General features: G+C 37.3%; 1 protein-coding gene across 1 annotated transcript in view; it reads left to right on the forward strand.

Annotated features, from left to right (window-relative positions):
* Positions 1-27,616, forward strand: part of LOC150110251 (uncharacterized) — a 653,148-nt gene that overhangs the window by 460,316 nt on the left and 165,216 nt on the right. The window contains exons 14-15 of the mRNA XM_090398596.1: positions 1,495-1,692; positions 14,169-14,339. Of these exons, the coding sequence (XP_090254722.1) occupies positions 1,495-1,692; positions 14,169-14,339 (369 nt within the window). The remainder of the gene's footprint in view (positions 1-1,494; positions 1,693-14,168; positions 14,340-27,616) is intronic.

Consider the following 27,616-nt stretch of genomic DNA (forward strand, 5'->3'; position numbering starts at 1 on the left):
AAGAGCATTAGATGAGGGAAAGGCATATACTGCCATTTTTTTTAGACTTAGTGAAGGCATTTGACAGGTTGCCACATGATAAGCTGATATTTAAGTTGCAGCAAATGGGTCTGGATGTCAGATTGGTCAACTGGATTCAGGATTGGCTGTCTGATAGGTATCAGAGAATTGTGTATGGTGGGGAAGTTTCAAGACAGCAGAGGGTTACAAGTGGGGTCCCACAGGGCTCAGTACTGGGACCTATATTCTTTAACCTTTATATCAATAACATTGACAGTGGATTGCAAGGGGATATTCAGTTGTTTGCGGATGATGCGAAGCTGGGAAGAATTATTAGTAATAGTGCAGATGTGGCAACCCTGCAAGAGGATTTGAATAAGCTAGATAGATAGGCAAATGAATGGGGAATTATTGGTTTAATGTAGCAAAATGTAAGGTCTTGAGGTTTGGGAAACATCGAAGGGACAGTGCATACTCTATGGGAAGAGTTATACTGGACGAAGTAGGGGAGACAAGAGATCTGGGGTTGATGATTGATAGAAATCTGAAATTTAGCAGACATATTGCAAAGGTGGTGAAGTTAACACAAAGGATTGCTGCAATAATGAGAAGGACGCTGACCTACAGAGATAAAACAGTTATCATTCCTTTGTATAAGACCCTGGTCAGACCACACTTGGACTATTGTTATCAGATTTGGTCCCCATGATTTGAAAGGGATAAATTAACTGTGGAAAGGGTACAAAGGCAGATAACAAAGTGGTTTCAGGACTGTACAGTGATTGTTATGAGGGAATGTGGACTGCAGAGTTTGGTGGATAGAAGAAGGAGAGGTGATATGATTTAGACTTTTAAACTGTTGATAGGTGGTTACAGGGTTGACACTGGGGAGTTCTTTCGCTTGGTTGAACAGCAGGAAGGAGTGATGACAAGAGGCCATCCCTGGAAGTTGCAAAATGAAACTGTGAGAAAGATGGTGAGGAGTGGTTTCTTTACATGGAGGGTGGTTGAACCATGGAATGCTTTGCCTGATGGAGTGGTGAGAGCAAGAATGGTCAATGAATTTAAGGAGTGATATGATATACTTTGGGTTTCTTAGGGTGTAATTTTTTCTTAGGAAGGACCTCTCATGATGAGTCTTTTGACCCCACTGAGGCCTGAATAATAATAATTATAATAATAACTAGAAAAATTCTGAGGTCACATACCACCCTAAATTCTTGGAATTCAATATGGAAGATTTCATGGAATGAAGGAAGCAAGGATAGAACAAGAGGCAATTCTTGGAAACTCTGTAATGAGAGTGTTTATTTCTTACTTGTAAATATAGCATAATATGCAAGTACTTGAAGATAATATTTTTTCCAGTTGACAATTGGAAAAATATTGTATTTTTTATTATTTTTTTTATCATTAAACAATTCTTAGCCAAGCTAAGGTTATGACAAATTCATGACAGAAAACACTAACATTTGTTTTGTTTTTTTTAAATAGGATCACATGTACAAATTGAAGACAGAAGGAAAGTGTACCACTGATGATGAGGCTAAGATAGCAGCAAAACTTATTGAGATGCAATTTGATGAAGAAGAAGCTTTAGATGCGTCTAAGCAATGCAGTACAATATATAATGCTGTAAAATTCCTTCAGCAACTTTGTGATCTTTGCCACTGTAGATTTCCTATTCATCAAGTAAGAATAACAAAATATCTTCATACATTTCTCTCCTCTTAAATAAGATTATTTATCAAATATTTATTAGCCCTATCAGTTCAGTTAGTATGACTATAGTGTGACTACTTATGTATTAAAATGTTTAAAATTATCCTAAATATGAAAAGTCAGTGAATTATGTGGACACTTAAGTTCCCTAAATGAACTTATTTTTGATAAATATGATTATTCAGACATCTGACATCGTTGAATTCAATTATATGGATAAAATGAAATATAATAAAATAATTATTATTGTTATCACCAGATCTCCATTGAGTCAAAACATATCTTGACAAGTTCCATATCACTCACTCACTCACTCACTCACACACACACACACACACACACACACACACACACACACACACACACACACACACACACACACACACACACACACACACTATTATTATTATTATTATTCATGATAATAATAATAAGGAGTCCGAAGACTCATCGCAGGAGGATATCTACTATATATAACTGTCTCCACCACTACATCGAACTACCGATCATCTCCATCAATGCCATCTACCGCTCACCACTACAACTAGTATTTTTTATCTGTAAATTGTGTGTGTTCTGAAGGACCGATTTGTCTGTATGCAGAATGAAAAACCTGAGTTTCTGGGAGAAAAAACCCTGCTACCTCCGTATGAGATCGGCTAACTCACCTTCAATTTGAAAAAGTCCACATAAAGATTTCTCTCATCATGACGAGAATCGAACTTAGGCCTATTCCAATCAAAGGGTGCAATGTAACGTCGTTCTTCCAATTGCGTTAAAATGAACATAGGTCATTAAACAGCGCTTTAAACTCTTAAAATAGGTTAAAAACTTTTTAAACAGGTTTGTGTGTTAAACACCTCTTCATACACACACTCATCTCAGGCAATGGATCTCACATCCAACAACCACTCTTCTTGCAAAAAACCACTTCTCATGCCTCTGCTTACATCCCTCATAAACTTTTCAGGATTTACATCTTGTTGGATCCCAACTTTTCCCATTCTATAAAAAATCTTCTGCATTAGTCTGGTAACTGTAATTATCCCTTATCATTTGATTTAGGTCACATTCCCCTTTTTCCTCCTCCTTCTCTTCTCCACATAGATCTGCAAACCACCCCCCCCCCTCAATCTGTCTTCGTATGCAACATTCCAAAGAGTGCGCATTACCTTAGTCAATTGTCTCTGGACTCTTTGTGGTATATCCTCATTCTCCTTCAAAACCAGATGACCAAATCTACACACATTAATTGACTTGCAGCATAATCAAGGCCTTGTATAAAGAAACAATAACCTACTTACTTCTACTGATTTGGTACAGCTCATTCAATAGATAAAAACTTCTGGTCTGGTTGGCTGAGTGGTTAACACACCCACTCTTTAACCACTTACCGGCCATTATGGATCAAATACGTATCCTCATATGCTTTGTATCCATCATATATTTCAATGTAATATCAACAGTAATACAATTTTAATATGCATTCGCATCCGTGATAACCTTGATGTCTATAGACGTCTTGGCCGGTAGCGTGGTTAACCAACAAGCTGCGAGTTCAGATCCTACCAAACACATTGATGTTTGTGATTGTCATTAGGTGAAAGCTGAATTTCATTACTTGGTGTGAGGCCAACCTGAATGGAGACCTGATGTGATTTAAAAAAGTTGTTTGGTCTCTAGATCAAGGTTTCTGAAACTATGTAAAAAATAAATATAAATAAAAATAATGAATTAATAAAAATTAATTTCTCTTCTTTCCTTCTTTTTTTGTATACAACTTTTTGTGGGTGGGAGTCACATAAAAACATATGATAGTATCCTATGCTTCATCTCTCATGATGTTCTGACAATTTTAGCAATGTTACCCTAAATCTTAGTTCATTGTCATCATCACCAGATCCCTTATCTTCTCCACCTCCTGCAAGATATCCCGACCAGTTATCTGCTTAGCATCCTATTCTTGCTTTCCCAATTTCAAAACCTTATGCTTTGCAATACAGAAGTGGTAATTCTACTCACCAACTTTGCATCATCTGTAACCAACTGTATATCGTCATTTAAACCTCTCCCAATATTATTAACATAACAAGTTAACAGCAATTGGTGCAGTTGCGGTCAATTGGGGGGGAAATGAGTGGTGGAGACACAGCTGTAGAGCAGCTGCCCTCCCTCAACGAGTCTTTGTACTCCCTGGAGGTGTCAAATAATAATAATAATAATAGTGTATGTATCTTCCTTGTCCAATGCAATTGTCCTTTAACCATTCTTTAACAGATTGTTGTTGACCATCACAGAGAAACTTGGCAATGGTCAGCATTATTTTCCAGTCCAGTGAACATCAATCTCTCTCTCTCTCTCTCTAATACCGTAACCACAATTCAGGTACACCGAATGGCCTATAATCCAAAGTTATAAGCCATTCGGTGTTCTTAACTTTAGTGAGATAATTGGCACAAGGTGTGAGGAATTAAGGACTAAGGATCTATTCAGAATAAGGGAGAGGAGTTTTTGACATTAGGTTGTTGTTCAACTTAGTAAGACTTAAAAAAGCATTAGTAAGACTTCAATTGACTGAGGATGATACAGGGATAAAATGCAAGGATATATTATTTTGCATATGTAGTGGTGTGGGGGGGGGGAGTCACTAATAACAGAAGTATTGAAGCCAGAAACTGAAGTACATCAGGAAGATATGAATGCAGACGGTAATTTATTTGAGGCTATCTAGTGTAAGATAGAGACCAAAAGGATGAAAAAATATATAGCTTGTTGCTGATATAGGCCAGAGAATTCAAGGAAGAATTACCGTATTTGCCAGCATATAAGACGCACCCCCTTTTTTGTACACATTTTTAGGAAAAAAACTTTAATTATAATGAATTTACAGTATTTTCAAATATAAAGTAATAAGTAGGTCTACTTTCAAAAAATACCTTATCTAACTAGGAAAGAGTTAATCCCACCTTTTAATCTTCTTCATCAAAACCCAGAAATTCATCTCCAGAGCTAAATGAAGAGACACTTGAAACCTCTTCTAAATCAGAATCTGAGTCCTCATACAACAAATTGTCCTCTGTGCCATCCAGTGCATTATTAATGCCAGACTTCTTAAATGATTTAACCACTGTCTCAGTTTTCACAGCATCCCATAAAGCTTTGACCCACTCACAAATTTGTGAAATGCTAGGCCTCTTCCTTCTTCCTGGTGACATAACATCAAAATCTGAAGACTGCATCCAGCTGTTTCACTTGTCGTTCATTAATCCCTTAAATTTATTAATACACACAGCTAAAAGTTGAAGCTGACTAGTTAGACCTCCTGGAATTACAGCTAACTGAGTTTTCAATTCCTTGAGTTGATTTTTAATATCTTCTATTTTGTGAGTATCGGTGTATAAGACACACCCTGTTTTTCAGACTTATTTCCAAAGGAAAAAAGTGCGTATTATACGCCGGTAAATATGGTAGATGGAATGCATTAGCAAATTAGCACAACGAGTGCAGGCTGAATAATTATTAGGGGGAGAGACAACTACAGAAATATAGAAATAGACTAGGAGGAAGAATAATCAAAGAGAGCAAAGGAAATGGAATTTATAAAGCTGCTAACAGCATCAGAGAACTTACTATAATCAAGCTGATTATTTTAAGACACATTTCTAAAAAGGTGCCCAGATAGTTGAAAGAAGACAAAACAATTATTATTATTATTATTATTAAACAAGACCTCATGGAGTCAAACACTCATCTGGGAGGTCCTTTTATCACACACACACATCTCATCATACTGTGTCTTAAACACACTCAAACTCCTTGCAGACACCACACTCTCAGGCAAGGCATTCCAATCATTCACAACTCTGCACAAAAAAAACCTGCCTCTCACTTGCCTACTCACACCCTCTTTATACAGTTTTGAGGGATGATCTCTGGTACTCTCCCTGATTTCCCACTATTCTCTGTAGAACTTCTCCACCATTGATCTTATGACAACCCCTTACCAACTTGTGGGTCTCTATCATATTTCCCCCCCTCTTCCTTCTCTCCACCAGACTCTGCAAATTACATCTTCTCAATCTTTCCTCATACTCAACATTCCAAAGGTCAGAAACTACCTTAGTCACTCGCCTTTGGACCCTTTCCAACATCTCTTCATCCTTCTAAAACCTGGTGAGCAAATCTGGGCACAATAGTCCATGTGTGGTCTAATCAAAGCCTTATACAATGGAACAAGAATCTCCCTACTTCTACACGTCAGTGTCCTCCACATCATTCCCAGAAGTCTTTGTGTTGTCTTCACAATTTTGGCGATGTGTCCCCTAAATTTTAGATCCTTATCCACTATCACCCCCATATCTCTTATTTCCTCTACTTCCAACAATATATTCTCGCCAAGCATAAATTCTGCATCCCATCTTTGTTTTCCAAATTTTAAAACCTTACATTTTGCAACATTGAACTCATATCCCCATTTCCATGCCCAATCACTCAATTTATTCAAGCCTTCCTTGCAACGTCACAACATCTTTACTACTCTTTATTGTTCGTCCCAACTTTGCATCATCTGCAAACAACTGAATATCTCCATCCAAATCTTCGCCAATATCATTAATATACGTTCAAGTTAAATAGTAACGGCCCTAAAACAGACCCCTGAGGCACTCCACTAGTGACTTTCCTTTTCCTGGATATCGCACCCCCATACACAACTTGTTGATACCTATCAGATAGCCAGTCTCCAATCCAATGCACTAATCTAATATCCAACCTCATCTGCTCTAGTTTGACTGTCACCTTATCATGAGGTACTCTATCAAAAGCTTTTGCGAAATCCAAGTATATTACTGTGTATCCTTCTCCTCTATCCAAGGAAGCAGTCACTTTATTGTAATAAGTAAGTAGATTACTAAAACATGACCTCCCTTTAGCAAATCCATGCTGTCCATCAAAGATTATACCATTGTTGTCAACCCAACTCTGGATCCTATTTCTCACAAGCTTCTCCAACAACTTAACCACAACACCTGACACAGAGATAGGCCTATAGTTTGATGCTTGAGTTCGATCACCTCCTTTATGAAGTGGCACAATCTTGCCCTCCTTCCACTATTTAGGAACTTGACCAAGTGCAAGACTTGTATTAAAAAAATATGTAATGGCAAGTCAAATCTCTGGCACATTCCTTCAGAATATGTGGTGATATATTATCAAGTCCCACAGCCTTATTTACATCTAGTTTACTCAACTCCCAAAACACCTCTTGCTCACTTACAGTCAGTCTCTCCTCCCCATCATCAACTGCCCTCAATCTCTCCATGAAGTCACATTCACAAGATTAAAAGATCTTTATGAATTGCTCATTAAGTATCTCCACTATATCTTCCACAGTAGTTGTCTTTATACCATTTTCTCCAATCAGTGTCATCCTTCCATAATCATTGTTTTTTTGCTGGCTGCATATCGAAAGCACTCCACAGGATTCTTTTTTGGCTTCATTAGTTAACTGCTGTTCATACCTCTCTTTAGCTACTCTCACCAACCAAGTCACCCTCCTTGCCTGGTCTTTGTAGACCTCATGAAATTGGTTACTTCCACTTCTCTTATGCTGCCTCCACAATGCCATTTTTCTCTGTATCGCATGCTTAATCTCTTTATTCATCCATCTCACACCTACCTTATTTTACCTTCTCACCCGTGGAATACATTTAGACATTCCATCTACTAAATAGTTTTTGAAAATCCCCCAAGGAAGGATGACATTGAAAATCAATGTCATCCTTCCATAATCATTCTTTCTTTTGCTGGCTACATATCGAAAGAACTCTGTAGGATTCTTTTTGGCTTCATTAGCTAACTGCTGTTCATACCTCTCTTTAGCTACTCTCAGCAACCAAGTCACCATCCTTGCCTGGTCTTTGTTGACCTCATGAAATTGGTTACTTCCATTTCTCTTATGCTGCCTCCACAATGCCATTTTTCTCTGTATCGTATGCTTAAGCTCTTTATTCATCCATCTCACACCTACCTTATTTTACCTTCTCACCCGTGGAATACGTTTAGACATTTCATCTACTAAATAGTTTTTGAAAATCCCCCAAACTGCATTGATCTCTTTTCCAGCTAACTCTCCATTCCATGCTACACCTGCAATCTGTCTCCTCAGCTCTTCATAATCACCCTGTATAATGAAGATTCCTTGACAGAAGTAGCAAATTCTAGGCCAATCAGTATCTCAGGAGTGGTGGTTAATGCATTGGAGAAGTTCATGAAAAACAGAATTCAGGATTGGGATCACAGAAATATCAAACATTATAATTGCTGACTTTTTATAATAAGGTGAGAATTGAGATGGATAAAGGAAATGGCTATTCATTGATATTGTTGGACTTTGCAATGGCATGTGAAAGGATACCATATGAAGCTATGTTGCATTAATTGAAACAAATGGGAGATGGATATGAAACTGGTGATTTTGATAAGATATCAAAGAGTGATATGTAGGGGGAGTTGAGTCTGGGAGAAAGCGAGTGATTAGTGATGTTCTGCAGGGCTCAGTAATTGTTCTCCTTCTGTTTAATTTGTACATCAGTGATATAGGAACTGATTTAAGGGGAAATATTCAGTTTTTTGGCAATGGTACATGGCTTGATAGCCAATGAAAATGATATAAAGATCGTAAAGATCACTTAAATAGACAAAGAATGGGTAAAGGATATGGCTACCAGTATAATATATCCAAGTATAAGGTCATGGATTACAGCTGTATTCTACATTTATTATTATTATTATTATTATTCAAGCCTCCATGGAGTCAAAAGCCTCATCGTGGGAGGTCCTTCCTAAGAACATAAAGTCTGTCAAGACTCATCGAGGGGGGGACGTCCTCCCTAAGAAACACAAAGTCTATCATACCACTCCTTAAACTCATTGACCATTCTCGCTCTCACCACTGCATCAGGCAATGCATTCCACGGTTCAACCACCCTCCATGCAAAGAAACCACTCTTCACCCTCTTGCTCACAGTTTCCTTTCGTAACTTCCAGGGATGGCCTCTTGTCCTCACTCCTTCCTGCTGTTCAACCAAGCAAAAGAACTCTCCAGTGTCAAACCTGTAACCACCTCTCAACAGTTTAAAAGTCTCAATCATATCACCTCTCCTTCTTCTATCCACCAAACTCTGCAGTCCACATTCCCTCGGCTGATCCTCATAACCAAAATTGTACAGTCCTTAAACCATCTTTATCATCCGTCTTTGTACCCTTTCCACAGTTAATTTATCCCCTTCAAATGCTGGGGACCAAATCTGAGAACAATAGTCTAAGTGTGGTCTGATCATAATTGCAGCAATCATCTGTGTTACCTTCACCACCTTTGCAATATGTCCCCTACATTTCAGGTTTCTTTCAATGATCAACCCCAGATCTCTTGTCTCATCTACTTCCTCCAGTATAACTCCTCCCATAGAGTATGCAGCATCCCATCGATGTTTCCCAAACCTCAAGACTTTACATTTTGCTGCATTAAACCGATAAACCCCCATTCATTGGCCCATCTATCTAGCTTATTCAAATCCTCTTGTAGGGCTACCACATCTGCACTATTATTAATAATCCTTCCCAGCTTCACATCATCCACAAACAACTTGCAATCCACTGGCAATGTCATTGATATAAAGGTTAAACAATATAGGTCCTAGTACTGAGCCCTATGGGACCCACTTGTAACCCTCTGCCTCCTCGAAACTGCCCCACCATACACAACTCTCTGATACCTATCAGACAGCTAATCTTGAATCCAGTTGACCAATTGACATACAAACCCATGTGCTGCAACTTAAATATCAGCTTATCATGTGGAACCCTGTCAAATGCCTTTGCTAAATCATTTTGTCTATCTATTCTGTGCACTGTAAGGAATGGAGCCATTAAGTTTTACCTTTTACTACTGTAACATCTGCTAATTAATATTTTGGCTTTTTGACTAACTAATACCATTTCAGTTCCCCTTCATGATTCTTCACAAGACATTTTTTTGTCTTTAGTTTTCCACAGGGATGGTCTGGAAGTGAACTCAGGCCCAACTTGAGGAGGTGGGGTCAGAAAGGTCTGATTTATCTGGGAACCAGTCATCTCTGTGGTCCAAGCTGTTCACACTGAAGGTTAAACTGAGGAGGGTAAGAAAAGTAAGAAACAGAAAGCACAAATTAAAAAGCTAACATAAACTGTGGCCTTTCTCTCCCTCACTATTTTCTCTCTTTCTCTCTCTCCTCCTAATGCTGCTGAATTCTCTTACCTTCTTTCATTTTATATTACTATAAAGTCAATGATGTGATTCCCTTTACTTTCTATATCTCAGTGAAGGTCAAAACTGGTCATGGGTAATGATTTTTCCTATAATGCACAGCAACATACACATCTGAAAGGAAATGTGTATTGCATCATGTGATACTGCAGCAAGATGTAAAGTCAACAGCCTCCATATACAAGTAGCCAAGTCATGAAGATTCTTGAAGCACAAATTTTGTATACTTGTGCTTCGGTAAAGGATTAACAAGAATATTATTTCTTGTCAAGTATAATTCACATCTGCAAATATCTCCACATTCATACTTAGGATATTGAATGATCCTCAAAAATATGTAACTTAATGTGTTCAACTTAGAGTTTCTCTCCATAACAATCATGTTCTTACCCATATCTTGTATGTGTGTTCTCATATCATCAAAAATATGGAAAGTGTTTTAGCACCTTAAAATATTTCCTAGCTTTAAAAGGAGGCCCTGATCCAGACTGTGTCATAGGCTGATATTAGGTCAATGAAAGTGGCTCCAGATTTAAGTTTCTTCTGGAAGCCTGCTTCAATCTGTGTTGTCAGGGCCAGGACCTGGTCACAGCAACTTCTTCCCAGCCTGATAAGAACCTTGCTAATCTAATAAGAATCTCTTACCAACTTGTCTCTGTCATATCCTACCCACTAAACTCTAAATTCATACTGATCATTCCAGAGACTACAAACAACTTTAGTGAATTGCCTATGGACACCATTTCCAATATCTCTTCATCCTTAAGAAATTCAGGTCACCAAATCTGTACACAGTAGTCTATATGTGACCTAATCAAGTCCTTATGTGATAGAATCATAATCTTCTGACTTCTGCAAGTCAGTGTCTTCTGCATCATTGCTAGAATTCATTGTGATATTCTCACAATTTTAGCAATGTGTCCTCTAAATTTTAAATCTTTATCCACCATCATTCCCATATCCCTTATTTCTTCCACCTCCTCCAAGTGGTGTGTCTCAAGGGTCTCAAACAGACCCTTGAGACACACCACTAGTGACTTTCCTCTTTTAGGATATCGCTCTCCATACACAACTTGCTGATACATATCAGATAGCCAATCTCCAATCAAATGCACGATGTAATATCCAACACCATCCAACACCATTTTTTTAACAAATTCATACTGTCCATCAAAGAGAATGCCACTGTTGTCAACCCAATTTTATATCTTGGTTCTCACTAACCTCCCAACACTTTAACCATATCTGACGCAGATTGGCCTACACTTTGAAGATTGAGTTCTTTCACTTCCCTTATGAAGAAGTACAATCTTGACTCCCTTTTACTCCCTTGGACTTTTGGCTAATGTAAGACTCATATTAAACAAATATTTCAACAGATATCAACTCTGTGGCACATTCACGTGAAACATGTGGTGATATATCAGGTCCCACAGCCTTATTAACATCAGCCAAAAGTCCAAGGGAGTCGATTCCCGATATGTCTTCTGTTCACTCATAGTCAGTCTTTCCTCCCTCAATCACAACATACAAACCATGCCAGAATCTCATCCACTTAACTAACATCTGTGGCATTAACACCAACATAAATGACATTCAGCATTATTTATAGTCTTCCAAACCAGACTTCCTGTTCTTGACAGAAACCCAAATTGCATCTATGTTCACTACTGTCCACCTCCAATGTCCAAATTACACACCTCACAATTCCTTTCATCACCATAAAGTGTGGTGAAAGGAATTGTGAGATCAGATGTGGCATGAAAGAGAGTGGCTAATTTAGAATCCTCTGCTTTCAACCTTCTCTAGCTCAAGGTTTCCTTGCCTTATTTAGTGTTATTCATCTGCTGCATTTACCATTTTCCAAACTTTGATCACTACTGAGACCTCTTCACATTCCTCTCGATGAAACTTGACCATCTCTAATCCAGTCATCCAAATAATGAGGTTTTCTTCCTAGGTGACCTCAATGTCTCCAATTTCAACTGGCATCCTTTTTCCAACACCACTGATCAAGCTGAATGAGAGGCAGAAATCTTTGCCATAAACAATGACCTAATGCAAATCTTACATCTATCTACACAAATTTCTGATAATCTTCTTCACTCTTCAAATTTTTAGGATCTCTTTTTAACTAGTTCTCCTTCAATATAGACTGTAGAGGTCACCTCCCCTCTTGCAGAAGGTTCTTCCTCAAACCACTCTGAACTTTGCATCCTCTGGCACTACAAAGGTACTAAATGGGATGTTCTCCAGAACTTTTACTCCTTTCCATGGTCTGAATATTGCTTCAGCTCAAATGACACTAACACCTGCTCTGAATGAGTCACAGAAATTATCCTCATTGGCATGAAGGCCTTCATCCCCTATTCTACCCCAAATCCTTATCCACTTTCTAAGTCCTGGTCAACAGAAAATGTATCAAAGCAGTCAAAAAATAATAATAATAATTCAGCTGCATACTCTGCCTGTACAAAAGCATGCAACAAATGCAAAACAATCATCACCAGATCTAACTCTGAATTCATAAAGGCCAACAGCAGAAACTTACCTCCTGTCCAAATGGAAACCGTGCTATCTGATCCATTGAATGCAATTTCTTCTCACCTGTACTTCCACCCTTCTCATCTGATGGCACCACTGTTACTTTACCAAAAGATTAAGCCAACCTCCTAGCATTACTCTTTTCCTCAAACTTCTTCATAGATGACCTGGGGAAATTGTCTCTTACTACCAGAATGTGAGCACCACATGTTGCCTATAGTGTTTTTAACAAGAAGACATCAGAAAATTACTTGGTATCTTGGACACTAAAAAGTCTCCTGGTCCTGATTGCACCTCTTCAATTTTCAAACATTGTACTCCAGAGCTAACAGCTGTCCTGTATTGTCACTACAACCTATTATGCATAGCTGGTACTTATTCCAATATGTAGAAGCAATTGCATACCCAGCCTATTACAAAAAAAAAAAGGGAGATAGAAATCTGCAGTGAACTACCGACTAATCACCATCACCTCAGTCCTCTCCAAAATAATGGAGAAAGTCATCAATAGTCATCTTCTCCACTATCTAGAGGCCCACTAATTAATCAGTGGCCACCAGTATGGATTCTGACATTCAAGATTCAGAGTTGACCTCTTAGCTTACATCACCCACCACTGGACATGTGCTCTGGAAAGGTTCAGAGAAACTTGTGCTGCTACTCATGACATTTCCAGAGCTTTTAATTGTGTCTGTCATCAACAAGCTTCCTCTCTGGTTCTTTACTGCATGTCATGGTTGATAGCTCTCTCTCTTCAAGCTTTGTGACAATGCATGAGTACTTCATAGCTCTTTCTTATCACCTATTCTCTCCTGTACATAAATGACTTGCTCTCAATCACCACTAATCCTATCCACAGCTTTGCAGACAATAGTACTCTCCATGCATCCTACACATTTGACAAACCATGCAGTGCCTACACATCATGCTCATCTACAACTAGAATCTTAAACATTAACCTATGTACTATCATTCAATGGGGGAGATGACATTCTGGTCATATTCAATAACAGAAAGACACAGTATTGCCTCTTCTCTAACAAAAGAAACCTCAGCTCACATTCCCTTGCCCTCAGTAATACACAAATCACCAGACTAGTACAGTTGTCCTAGCACAAACATGTCACATCACTAACTTTCTCAACATCCAAAAATACTAATCTTAGCTATTACTAATTGAAATTCAATTAAAAATTATTAGTATTGCCAAATGTTTTGGCACAAATCAAATTAAATATGAAAATTTAATTTTCATCCATTGTAATTTCAGTTCCTGTTAGAGTCATCATTAGGAGAAGCAAAACAAAAATATTTTGAGTTAAATACTAACCCACCAACCTTTTCATGGAATTGTAAGCATTGTATGTCATGTAATTAGTGTAGTACAAATTTACTTTCAATGAAATCTTATCAAAAGCCTATAAATCCAAAATGTTTCTTATTTTTAACCTTCACTGGGTTTCCTTTTCTATCTGTTTTGAGTAATCAAATAAATTGTGGTAATATAATCTTTTTTTAAAAAAATTAATTTAAACTGCTGTTATTTTAATCTGTACTAATTAAGACATTTAACTGAATGAACTTTTTTTGTTTTTAGATGGGCTCTATGGAATACTGTGCACACAAAGCTTGTAATGAATGCTTAAAACATCATTTTACAACTCTTATTCAGGACAGAAATGTCATGGCACTTGTTTGTCCATTTTGTGAAAAACCAAAACTGACTGATGGAAATATGCAAAATTATTTTAATCACTTGGATATAATGGTAAATATTTTTTTTAAAAAAATTTTCATACTTTCAATTGTATCTTAATATATTTTAAAGTCTCTATAGATATCTAATATCATCATCATCATCATCTTGGAAGGCATTTGCATGAGATGTATGTACTGTTTACACTTCTATTGTACATATTTGTTCATTAAATAACTGGCTGATGTCTCTATGATTTAGAGAGAAGGTTAATTTTGTTAGGCAGAGAAACACATAAAAATGGAATAGCTGTGTCAGAAAGATTAGAATTTTTGCAGAGAATATGAAGTAGACTAAGCCAAAGTCAGATTATTCTGTATGTGTTGTTTGTTTTTGTGTGCATATGTGTGTAACACTATGTTCTGTGGTAACCCTTATTAACTGTTATTTCTAATTACCCATAATTTTTTTTTTCGAAAATATTCCGATCAATCTTAGTGTTCATCACTGACTAGTATAAGTTATTGCAGTGTTTTTCGGTTATTAGAAGTACTGAATGAATTATGGAATTGGTAATATGAGAACACACATACAAGATGTGGGTAAGAACATGATTGTTATGGAGAGAAACTCTAAGTTGAACATATTAAGTTACATATTTTTGAGGATCATTCAATATCCTAAGTATGAATGTGGAGATATTTGCAGATGTGAATTATACTTGACAAGAAATAATATTTTTGTTAATCCTTTACCGAAGCGCATTTATTCTGTATGTATTGTTTGTTTTTGTGTGCATATGTGTGTAACACTATGTTCTGTGGTAACCCTTATTAACTGTTATTTCTAATTACCCATAATTTTTTTTTTTCGAAAATATTCCGATCAATCTTAGTGTTCATCACTGACTAGTATAAGTTATTGCAGTGTTTTCGGTTATTAGAAGTACTGAATGAATTATGGAATTGGTAATATGAGAACACACATACAAGATATGGGTAAGAACATGATTGTTATGGAGAGAAACTCTAAGTTGAACATATTAAGTTACATATTTTTGAGGATCATTCAATATCCTAAGTATGAATGTGGAGATATTTACAGATGTGAATTATACTTGACAAGAAATAATATTCTTGTTAATCCTTTACCGAAGCGCATTTATTCTGTATGTATTGTTTGTTTTTGTGTGCATATGTGTGTAACACTATGTTCTGTGGTAACCCTTATTAACTGTTATTTCTAATTATCCATAATTTTTTTTTTTCGAAAATATTCCGATCAATCTTAGTGTTCATCACTGACTAGTATAAGTTATTGCAGTGTTTTCGGTTATTAGAAGTACTGAATGAATTATGGAATTGGTAATATGAGAACACACATACAAGATATGGGTAAGAACATGATTGTTATGGAGAGAAACTCTAAGTTGAACATATTAAGTTACATATTTTTGAGGATCATTCAATATCCTAAGTATGAATGTGGAGATATTTACAGATGTGAATTATACTTGACAAGAAATAATATTCTTGTTAATCCTTTACCGAAGCACAAGTATACAAAATTTGTGGTTCAAGAATCTTCATGACTTGGCTACTTGTATATGGAGGCTGTTGACTTTACATCTTGCTGCAGTATCACATGATGCAATACACATTTCCTTTCAGATGTATGTTGCTGTGCATTATAGGAAACATCATTATTCATGACCAGTTTTGACCTTCACTGAGATATGGAAAAGTAAAGGGAATCACATCATTGACTTTATAGTAATATAAAATGAAAGAAGGTAAGAGAATTCAGCAGTATTAGGAGGAGAGAGAGAAAGAGAGAAAATAGTGAGGGAGAGAAAGGCCACAGTTTATGTTAGCTTTTTAATTTGTGCTTTCTGTTTCTTACTTTTCTTACCCTCCTCAGTTTAACCTTCAGTGTGAACAGCTTGGACCACAGAGATGACTGGTTCCCAGATAAATCAGACCTTTCTGACCCCACCTCCTCAAGTTGGGCCTGAGTTCACTTCCAAATCATCCCTGTGGAAAACTAAAGACAAAAAAATGTCTTGTGAAGAATCATGAAGGGGAACTGAAATGGTATTAGTTAGTCAAAAAGCCAAAATATTAATTAGCAGATGTTACAGTAGTAAAAGGCAAAACTTAATGGCTCCATTCCTTACAGTGCACAGAATAGATAGACAAAATGATTTAGCAAAGGCATTTGATAGGGTTCCACATGATAAGCTGATATTTAAGTTGCAGCACATGGGTTTGTATGTCAGGTTGGTCAACTGGATTCAGGATTGACGTATGGTGGGGCAGTTTCAAGGAGACAGAGGGTTACAAGTGGGGTCCAATAGGGCTCAGTACTGGGACCTATATTGTTTAACCTTTATATCAATGACATTGCCAGTGGATTGCAAGGGGATATTCAGTTGTTTGCAGATGATGCAAAGCTGGGAAGGATTATTAGTAATAGTGCAGATGTGGTAGCCCTGCAAAAGGATTTGAATAAGCTAGATAGATGGGCAAATGAATGGGGGTCTCAGTTTAATGCAGCAAAATGTAAGGTCTTGAGTTTTGGGAAACATCGATGGGATGCTGCATACTCTATGGGAGGAGTTATACAGGAGGAAGTAGGGGAGACAAGAGATATGGGAGTTGATGATTGATAGAAACCTGAAATTCAGGGGACAAAGGTGGTGAAGGTAATACAGAGGGTTGCTGCAATAATGAGAAGGATGCTGACCTGCAGAGATAAAAGAGTTATCATTCCATTGTATAAGACCCTGATCAGACCACACTTAGACTATTGTTCTCAGATTTGGTCCCCAGGATTTGAAGGGGATAAATTAACTGTGGAAAGGGTACAAAGGCAGATAACAAAGACAGTTTCAGGACTGTACAATGTTATGAGGATCGGCTGAGGGAATGTGGACTGCAGAGTTTGGTGAATAGAAGGAGAGGTGATATGATTAAGACTTTTAAACTGTTGAGAGGTGGTTACAGGATTGACACTGGAAAGTTCTTTCACTTGGTTGAACAGCAGGAAGGAGTGATGACAAGGGGGCCCATCCCTGGAAGTTACGAAAGGAAACTGTGAGCAAGATGGCGAGGAGTGGTTTCTTTGCATGGAGGATGGTTGAACCATGGAATGCATTGCCTGATAGAGTGGTGAGAGCAAGAATGGTCAATGAGTTTAAGAAGTGGTATGATAGACTTTGTGTTTCCTAGGAAGGACCTCCCATGATGAGTCTTTTTGACATCTTGGAGGTGTAAATAATAATAATAATAATAATAATAATAATAATAATAATAATAATAATAAATCTGAATTGCCCAAATTCTTTTTTTTTTCAAGCTGTAAGAAGTGCATAACTAGGCCAGAGAAACTAAGTAGGACTATTCAGTACAAATCCAGCATACACGGAGAATTGATTTTATTTGCTTGCTTTTTCCTGACCTTTCTAGATGTGGAGTTTCAGATTCATTCATTCATTACAAAGATCATGATTCTCTGTCTGTTGCTTAGAGATAGTGGGAACTGCAAGAAGAGGATCTGCTCTTGTGTACAGAGAGAAATGAGTAGTGGACTACTTTGCATAACATTCTTCATACACTTTAGAGAGAATGGACATTCAGAAAACAGACATGGCTAACTGTATCAATGTTGTTGTAGCAGAAGTTACCATTATTATCATTATTACTTTCTTGGACATCTCCAGAGAGTCAATGATTTATTGTGGGAGGCCATACTCACCTTTATTCACATAACAATACCTAACATACTTCTTGAATTTATTCACTGATGAAACTGTCTCTGGTAACCCATTCTGCCCATTCACTATCCACTTAGCAAAAGATCTAGTCCTCATGTCCTGGCTAAACAAACTAGCATAATTTCCAGGGTTGACCATAAGTTCTCTCACTTCCTGCCATATATTGAAAAAATTTATCAGTCCTATAAAATTGTTAGTTCTATAAAACGCTTTTAATAACTTATATATTTGTATCATATCCCTTCTTTCCACCTATCAGCTGATATGTAACTCGCAGAAATCATTTCATAGACAATGTTAATATCTTAGTCTGGATCCTACTACTATCTCTACATTCATAATGAAATCAGGAAACTAGATCTCTTTGCCCAGTAATCCAAATGTAGCCTTATTAAGGCCTTGTGTTGTCAACATTAAAGTAATCTGAATCAGCTGTTTTAGTCATCTTTGCAGTATGTTCTCTAAACTTCAACTCTCTCTCCACAATCACACTAGGTTCCTGGCTCAATTCCACAATCAATGTAGTATGTAGCTTTTCATCACTTCTTCCAAAAGTACATTACCTTACACTTTGCAATATTAAACTGGCAGCCATTATCCTGTGCCCATATATCCAGCCTATTTAAGTCATCCTGCTGATATCTCTTTGTCTGCATTAACTATCATCTTTCCCAGTTCTGTGCCATAAGCAAACAAAAACTGAATATTTGTCCTTAAACTGTTTCCTATATCACTGATGTACAAATTAAATGATGGCCCAAGTACAGACTGCAGTACAGCACTTTTCATCTGTCTTCTCCTGGATTCAATTCCCTCATATACTACTATATACCTCATATACTACTCTTAGATATCTGCTCTTCAGAGACTCTCTTATCCACATCACTACTTTCATATCCATTTGCTCCAATTTATGTAACAGAGTTTCATGTGGTCCATATTCCTGACCACTTATTTCTGAATTCTGTCTTTTATCAACTTTTGCAATATCTTAACCACCACTTGCAAGATACTGATTTGCTTCCTCTATCTTGGAGCCTCCTTTATGCAACAGAATTATTTTGGCTCATGTCACCTCCTTAGCCCCTTCCAAATGCGGACTTAAACAACTGGGTCAGAGGAGTTGTCAATTCTCTTGCACATTCTCATAATACATGAACTCTAATCCCATAGCTGTGTTTCTGCATCCCAAGTACCACTAATTTATCAACTTCCATTTTCACATCGGTCACTGTCAGATCTGGAACTGCAATATTTCCACCTATATGGTAAACATACATATTAGCAAAATGATCACTCAGTAACTCAGCTATCTTATTTACTTCTGTTAGCACCCTACCATTGGCACTATTTAAATTAATCTTTCAATGTTGTTCTTCCACTTACTCACCACATAGCAAAAGAACTCTTTTGGAGCTCTTTTGCCATGCTAAATTTCCTTTAGCATATTCTGCTAGCACCCTCTCACAATCGGTTTTTCTTTCCTTACTATACTGGTCATTCTTCTGGTTTGTGCCTTGTATCTGCCCTCCACAATTTTTATTGTATTAAAACTCCTACATTATTTATCCTCCCAATCTGGGTGTGTAGTACAATACTGCTTCCTTCAGTCCCCCCCCCCCCGACTATCTCACATGCACTGCTATCTTTATCCTTCAGATTCTTATACCATGGAACTGCTCCAAGCTAGCTCATCACTTTTTCATAATTGCCTGTGTTTTAATTCCACATATATCCCTTATTAGCTGAAAATTCCAAATGACTTGCAATCTTCCTGGTCAAGACCACATGATTGCTCTGCCTAATTTAGGCAATGTTGCTATCTTGATTACAGCCAAATCATCTGATGCTGTCACCAATTCCAGCATACTTACATCCTCGTCTTCTCTATTATAATTTAGTAGGTATATAAATTCCATTTCCTTCCATCCCTGATAATTTCCTTCTTCAAATCTATTCATTTGACATTATTCGATGCCATATCATTACTAACAGTCCTCGCCAAATGATCCTGTTATATTATTTTCAGGAGGCATCAACTCTTTGAAGATCAGTCACTTTGGACACACCATCCATCCATCTCAATGACGGTCTGCCCATTCCCTTCTATTGCTGTTTTGAGAAGTGCTCTTTCCATCTTTCCATATAGTTGAAGTCACCCATAATAACTACTTGCCTTATGCTCATTATACTAATCAGCTGATGTATGCTATATGCATTCTCATTGGCCTCCCTTGGCCTATAGCAGTAACCAACTATATTTCACCCTGTTGGCCTCTATCTCACACCAGATAGGCTTAATTGCACTGTCCCCAGCACTGCCATCTTCCTGCTGAACTCCTACTCCTACCCTTCTTGGTTTCATTTCTTCAACTATCATTAACAAAATCCATACTCAATCCTGTTTTTTCTGTCCTCTCTGAAAAGACTATATCTATTGCATTCTACCCTTATGACTATATCATTTTCTATTAATCAAGTCTCAGTAATGCCTATAACTTTTGCCAAGCTGAACTTACACCAAAAACTGTTCCTCATTATCTGTGATGCTTCTAGCATTAGTATACATAAACTGAAGTATCTCCTTTGGCCCACAACCTCCCTCACACCTTGTGTTTTCTATCTCACTCAGAACCTGGGGAGTTACATTCAGGAATATCTGATCATTAATTTCCTTCACGGATTCTGCACACACACACACACACACACTTACTCACCTGAACTCTTCTGAACAATCTCGCTGAACAACATTTTCACAAGACACAAAATGCCAAATCCAATCAAACCACCAACTTCCACACCATTTCTTCTGTACAAACTATGCAATGAGTTATTTGCAGTCATGGCTCTGCCCAATGGCAGGCTAATCCCCCCCCCACACACACACACCAAGTACAGCCATAATCTTAGTAGTGACCCACTCCGAGACAGGCAAAAACCCACCTCCGAGCAGAGCCACTCATATCTCAACGCAGTGACCACTTCAACACTAAAGCATATCAGTGGAGTCAGACCCAGAAGTGGATTAGAGATAGATGTTGAAAATTTTTCCACTTGGTTATATTATAAATAAAAAATGCCAAGAAATTATATTCATCCGTGCAGTTAGCCAAGTGGCTATGCACTTCGCAACCATATACCTGAGAAAGGAGTGACCTGGGTTTGATTCCCGTCACTGGCGTGAGGAGCTTTAGATCTTTCTCAGACATAGCTAAGTTAGCCAGTCTTGGGCATGGATGCAGGGTTTTTCTCTCCAGTTTATATGGGGTTTTTCATCCTGCAAGCAGGCAAACTGGCCTTGAGAACTCAATGCTTCTACTTACATAGGATACACTGGGAGGCATAGGGCTAATTATCTTATCCTTGTGTACAGTTGCGGTTAAATGTATAGAAAACCCTCGACACCACAAGGTAAAAGAGGGAAAAAGAGGAAGAAGAAATTATATCCTTGGTTTCATCCTTTATTCAAGTGATTCAACCAAGAGTGACCTCTTATTATTATTAAGCTTCTTAATAATAATAAACAGTGTGAAGAGGAATTATTCTTTGTACTTTAAATGGAAAGCAGAAGATACCATCAATTGGAGTGATGATTTTCCTGTGATATCTACTCTCTCACATCAACAATGTATTCCACCAGCAAAACATAACAATACATTATGAAAATTATGGATACAACTACTGTGTTAGAGTAAAACTTTAGTTTAATATAAATCAAAATATACACCCGACGTTTTGACCTTCACATTAAGGTCATCTTCTGGAGTATACATATATGTACAAAGAAACAAGCTGCTACAATCTACATGGCATGCTAAAGTTACTGATCAACCATTAAAACTATTTGCCTGACCTCTGGTGTTAAAAAAAAAAACCTCACTACATCAAGGCTAGAGTCCTGTTATTATTATTATCTATTAGGTTACAAAGTTAAATTAAGCTGGAGAGTAACATGTTTATACAAGGTGTCCATACAGGGTAGAGATGCAAGAGGGAAAATAGGGCCAGTGGTTTTCAGGCAGTATGGTGTTTGATAGAGGTGAATAGAATCAAATACGTGGTCGGATGTTGTTATAGACGTGGTAATGTGGATGGTGGTGATAGTGAAATGTATAGTCAAATAAGCCAAGCAAATAAGAAAAGGGTGATCGTTATGGGTGATTTTAATTATGGCAATATAGACTGGAATGAAGAGATAGCAACGGGAAGTAAAGAAAATGAGTTTCTTCAGTTTTTGAGGGATAACTACCTCAGACAGTATGTAACGGAGGGCACACGAGGATTAAGGATCTTGGATTTGGTCATCTCATCAGAGGATGTAATTATAAATGAGGTGTCAAATCATCCACCAATTGGTGAAAGTGACCTGAGGTGATTACCTGGGTGGTTGCCAGCAGTGCAAGGACCGCTGAGAAAAAAGGGTATATGTGGAACTACAAGGGGGGGGGGTGATTATGAAGAGCTCAGGAGACAGCTTGCAGGTGTAGCATGGAATGAGGAGTTAGCTGGAAAAGAGATCAATGCAGCTTGGGGGATTTTCAAAAACTATTTAGTAGATGCAATGTCTAAATGTATTCCAAGGGTGAGAAGATTAAATAAGGTAGGTGTGAGATGGATGAATAAAGAGATTAAGCATGGGATACAGAGAAAAAGGGTATTGTGGAGGCAGCATAAGAGAAGTGCAAAGACCAGGCAAGGAGGGTGACTTGATTGGTGAGAGTAGCTAAAGAGAGGTATGAACAGCAGTTACCTAATGAAGCTAAAAAGAATCCTAGGGAGTTCTTTCGATATGTAGACAGCAAAAGAAAGAATGATTATGGAAGGATGACATTGATTGGAGGAAATGGTACAAAGACAGCTGTTGCAAAATGTGTGGTGGAGATACTTAATGAGCAGTTCATAAAGATCTTTCAATCTTGTGAATGTGACTTCATGGAGAGATTGAGAGCAGTTGATGATGGGGAGGAGAGACTGACTGTAAGTGAGCAAGAGGTGTTTGGGGAGTTGAGTAAACAAGATGAAATAAGGCTGTGGGACTTGATAATATATCACCACATATCTGAAGGAATGTGCAGGAAGTTGATGCCTGCCTTGACATATTTTTTTAATACGAGTCTTGCAGTGGGTCAATTTCGTAAGGAGTGGAAGGATGGCAAGATTGTGCCACTTCATAAAGGAGGTGATCGAACTCAAGCATCAAACTATAGGCCTATCTCTGTGTCAGGTGTTGTGGTTAAGTTGTTGGAGAAGCTTGTGAGAAATAGGATCCAGAGTTGGGTTGACAACAATGGTATAATCTTTGATGGACAGCATGGATTTGCTAAAGGGAGGTCATGTTTTAGTAATCTACTTACTTATTACAATAAAGTGACTGCTTCCTTGGATAGAGGAGAAGGATACACAGTAATATACTTGTTTTTCGCAAAAGCTTTTGATAGAGTACCTCATGATAAGGTGACAGTCAAACTAGAGCAGATGAGGTTGGATATTAGATTAGTGCATTGGATTGGAGACTGGCTATCTGATAGGCATCAACAAGTTGTGTATGGGGATGCGATATCCAGGAAAAGGAAAGTCACTAGTGGAGTGCCTCAGGGGTCTGTTTTAGGGCCGTTACTATTTAACTTGAACGTATATTAATGATATTGGCGAAGATTTGGATGGAGATATTCAGTTGTTTGCAGATGATGCAAAGTTGGGACGAACCATAAAGAGTAGTAAAGATGTTGTGGCCTTGCAAGAAGACGTGAATAAATTGAGTGATTGGGAAGCAAATGGGGATGTGAGTTCAATGTTGCAAAATGTAAGGTTTTAAAATTTGGAAAACAAAGATGGGATGCAGAATTTATGCTTGGGCGAGAATATATTGTTGGAAGTAGAGGAAATAAGAGATATGGGGGCGATAGTGGATAAGGATCTAAAATTTAGGGGACACATCGCCAAAATTGTGAAGACAACACAAATATTTCTGGGAATGATGCGGAGGACACTGATGTGTAGAAGTAGGGAGATTCTTGTTCCATTGTATAAGGCTTTGATTAGACCACACATGGACTATTGTGCCCAGATTTGGTCACCAGGTATTCAGAAGGATGAAGAGATGTTGGAAAGGGCCCAAAGGCAACTGACTAAGGTAGTTTCTGACCTTTGGAATGTTGAGTATGAGGAAAGATTGAGAAGATGTAATTTGCAGAGTCTGGTGGAGAGAAGGAAGAGGGGAGATATGATAGAGACCTACAAGTTGGTAAGGGGTTGTTATAAGATCAATGGTGGAGAAGTTCTACAGAGAATAGTGGGAGATCAGGGGAGAACCAGAGAGTAAGAGACCAAGAGAGAATAAGAGATTAGGAAGAGAATCAGAGGTCATCCCTGGAAACTGCATAAAGAGGGTGTGAGTAGGGTACTGAGAGGCAGGTTTTTTCCATGCAGAGTTGTGAATGATTGTGTGGTGACTGCAAGGAGTTTGAGTGTGTTTAAGACATGGTATAATGAGATGTGTGTGTCATAAAAGGACCTCCCAGATGAGTCTTTGACTCCATGAGGTCTTGGGAAATAATAATAATAATAATAATAATAATATACAGAAAATAATAGATAAATAAATATACAGAAAATAAAATTACATATATAAGTATACATATAAATTGCAACTGGTATGGATAGTGGCCACTATCCATACCATTTGCATAGTTACATAGTATGAATCCATACCAGTTACATAGTATGGAAAAATTGGCCACTATCTATATTTTATTAGCCACTATCCATACCAGTTGCAATTTATATGTATAATTATATAAGTAATTTTATTTTCTGTTTATTTATTTCTCTGTTATTTTCTGTATGAACATGTTACTCTTTATCCAGCTTAATTTAACTTTGTAACCTAATAGATAATAATAATAATAACAGGACTCTACCTTTGATGTAGTGACTGTCATGATGTATATGATCAGTCAATCTCGAGACATGTCATGCTAATTTCTTGTAAGAGTTCAATGAAACTGAATTCTTTCAAGAATCTGCCTTTTGTAGTGAGTTTTTTTTTAACACCAGAGGTCAGGCAAATAGTTTTAACAGTTGTTCAGTAACATGAGCACCGTATGTAGATCAGGGTGACCAGATTTTCAAAACAAAAAAAAAGACATTTTGAATTTTTCAGCAATTAAAAAAAGAACAAAAATGGGACAAGGACAAAATACTGTAATTATAATTATATGTTATTCCATTTTTACATAAAAATGGAATAACATAATTATAATTACTGTAATTATAATTATAATAACATAATTATAATTACAGTACACAGGACTGAAGTATGCATTATAATTATGGAGTATCAGCATTATCATTATTATTATATTTATATAAAGACGTTATTTCTTCCAAAAGGGTTGGTTGATTCACTAAAATTGATTGGCACTTTGTTCGCCCACAGGTAAATTTCTCACTATTGCAGAAGTGCAGTCCTTTGACCTCAAAGAAATGTTATGTTTCACTGCATGAAACACAAACAAACCCCCCCTTGAGCTGCAAGACATTTACTTTTGTCAGTTAATTTCCCTTTTGAATTTTTTGTGAAAAATGATGTAACATATTGACTTGAACTGCGAGTAGCGGCTGCCAATTTATGTTTTTGCTTCTTCAAATGCTGTTTTATATCAGAATGGCCTCCACGTTCAGTTGAAAAAACCCAAACAACACACAGTACATTGCAACATGTCTGTTGTTTCTGTGATTTGTCTTTCAAGCAGGGATATTCTTCTTTTAAATCCCGAGTGAAACTACACTTTGTTTTCGGCATGATAAAATCTGGATGAAATATCACCACTAGAAAGGATTATCCTATAGCCTTCTGAACCAAGATTGATGACATATTTTTAGTGAGTGTGTTGTTGACTAGTTCAGATCAAAAAATTGCTCTCTGCTCTAACATCATTGGAGATTTTAATATCTTCTAGGTTTCTGCTTTTGATTTGCTGTGCCTTCATTATTTGTTATTTCTAACTATAAATGCTTGACTATGATTTTACAACTTTTTCTCTTCCTTTCTTTACTCCACTTTTATTTATTTATTTTTAACAGAGAGGAGGTGTTATCTTCTTCTTACCATAACAAAGACAACATAGCTTCTTTATAGCCAATGACAAGAAGGTCAGGTGTAGGAAAGCTTCTAGCCTTCTCACTACAAATTATTCTCCCTCTTTTTTTTTTTTTCATTCCCTCTTATACTGATATGTCTTACTCTATACAAATACATATTATGTGACACTTTTCTGTGTATAGCCATTATTCTTCTTTTATGAGCGGTGCTGTAATTGACTGTCATGATGTATATGATCAGTCAATCTCGAGACATGTCATGCTAATTTCTTGTAAGAGTTCAATGAAACTGAATTCTTTCAAGAATCTGCCTTTTGTAGTGAGTTTAGTCTTTTACCACAGATGACCATCTGTGTGCAATTTTTCTGCAAATCTGATGTTCGTCCTGACCAAAAGCTATGACTAGGCATAATGATAATACCTATCTATGGCAGAGACAAAGTTCTTGGGATTTGTATTTTACAAAAAACTAAAATTCCTACCCCACATCAGTTGTGAAGTAAGTGCCAGAAAGCAATAAACATTCTTCACACCCTGTCTTCCACCTCTTGGGGTATACAGGCTGATGTTCTTTGCTCTGTCTCTACTGATCACTTATCCAATCATGATTCACCCATGCTTCCCAAATCTGTGATTCTACCTGAGATGTACACTTTAGTAGTTCGATCCTCTTTAGCATCAGGCAATTAGAATTTGGAGCATTCAGAACATCACCTGCCTAGTCTTTATTTTAATAACAACAACTATCCTTAGTATGCAAGAAAAATAAAATCCCTACCAGATCATCTGATGTGGAAAAGCATTTTTCCTCCATGTTGGGAAAACATATAATTCATAACAGACTGCCATATGCCCTTTTGGACTGCATATAAAAAAATTTATACAAATCTGGAACTTATTGAAGACACCATGCATAAATGCCTCTGAACAAACCACCAAGCATGATAAAATCTGGATGAAATATCACCACTAGAAAGGATTATCCTTTAGCCTTCTGAACCAAGATTGACGACATATTTTTAGTGAGTGTGTTGTTGACTAGTTCAGATCAAACAAGTGCATCTCCATTCCAGTATGCAGCTTCTCTGTGTTCAATTTATGGAAACATTCCACTCCTCTTTCTCTCTCTCTCTCTCTCTCTGTCTACCAGCAGTTCTTTCAAACCCATAAGACAAAATACTCTGATTTTTTATCCATCTACACAATTCACAATCAGAGTTTAGGGAGATTTGCTGCTGTCTTCCCAGACAGCATAATATCTAATCAGACACCAGGAATGTAGCAATTATACTGCTGTGCTGCATGAAATAGAGCTTGCATTACATTATAATAAAGATGAAATGCTACCAAAAGCACATTAGTTACACTAATCCAATGCTTTGAAAAGCATTTCATATGTAGTGCTCTCTCAGAATTAACATCTCTTTCTTTGCCTCTGTTGGGTCTCAAGCTCAATGGGAAAAAAGGAAAT

Source organism: Typopeltis vanoorti, chromosome 1 (genome assembly GCF_054136105.1).
Source record: "Typopeltis vanoorti isolate ZY-2024b chromosome 1, IOZ_Tvanoo_1.0, whole genome shotgun sequence".
NCBI lineage: Eukaryota > Metazoa > Arthropoda > Arachnida > Uropygi > Thelyphonidae > Typopeltis > Typopeltis vanoorti.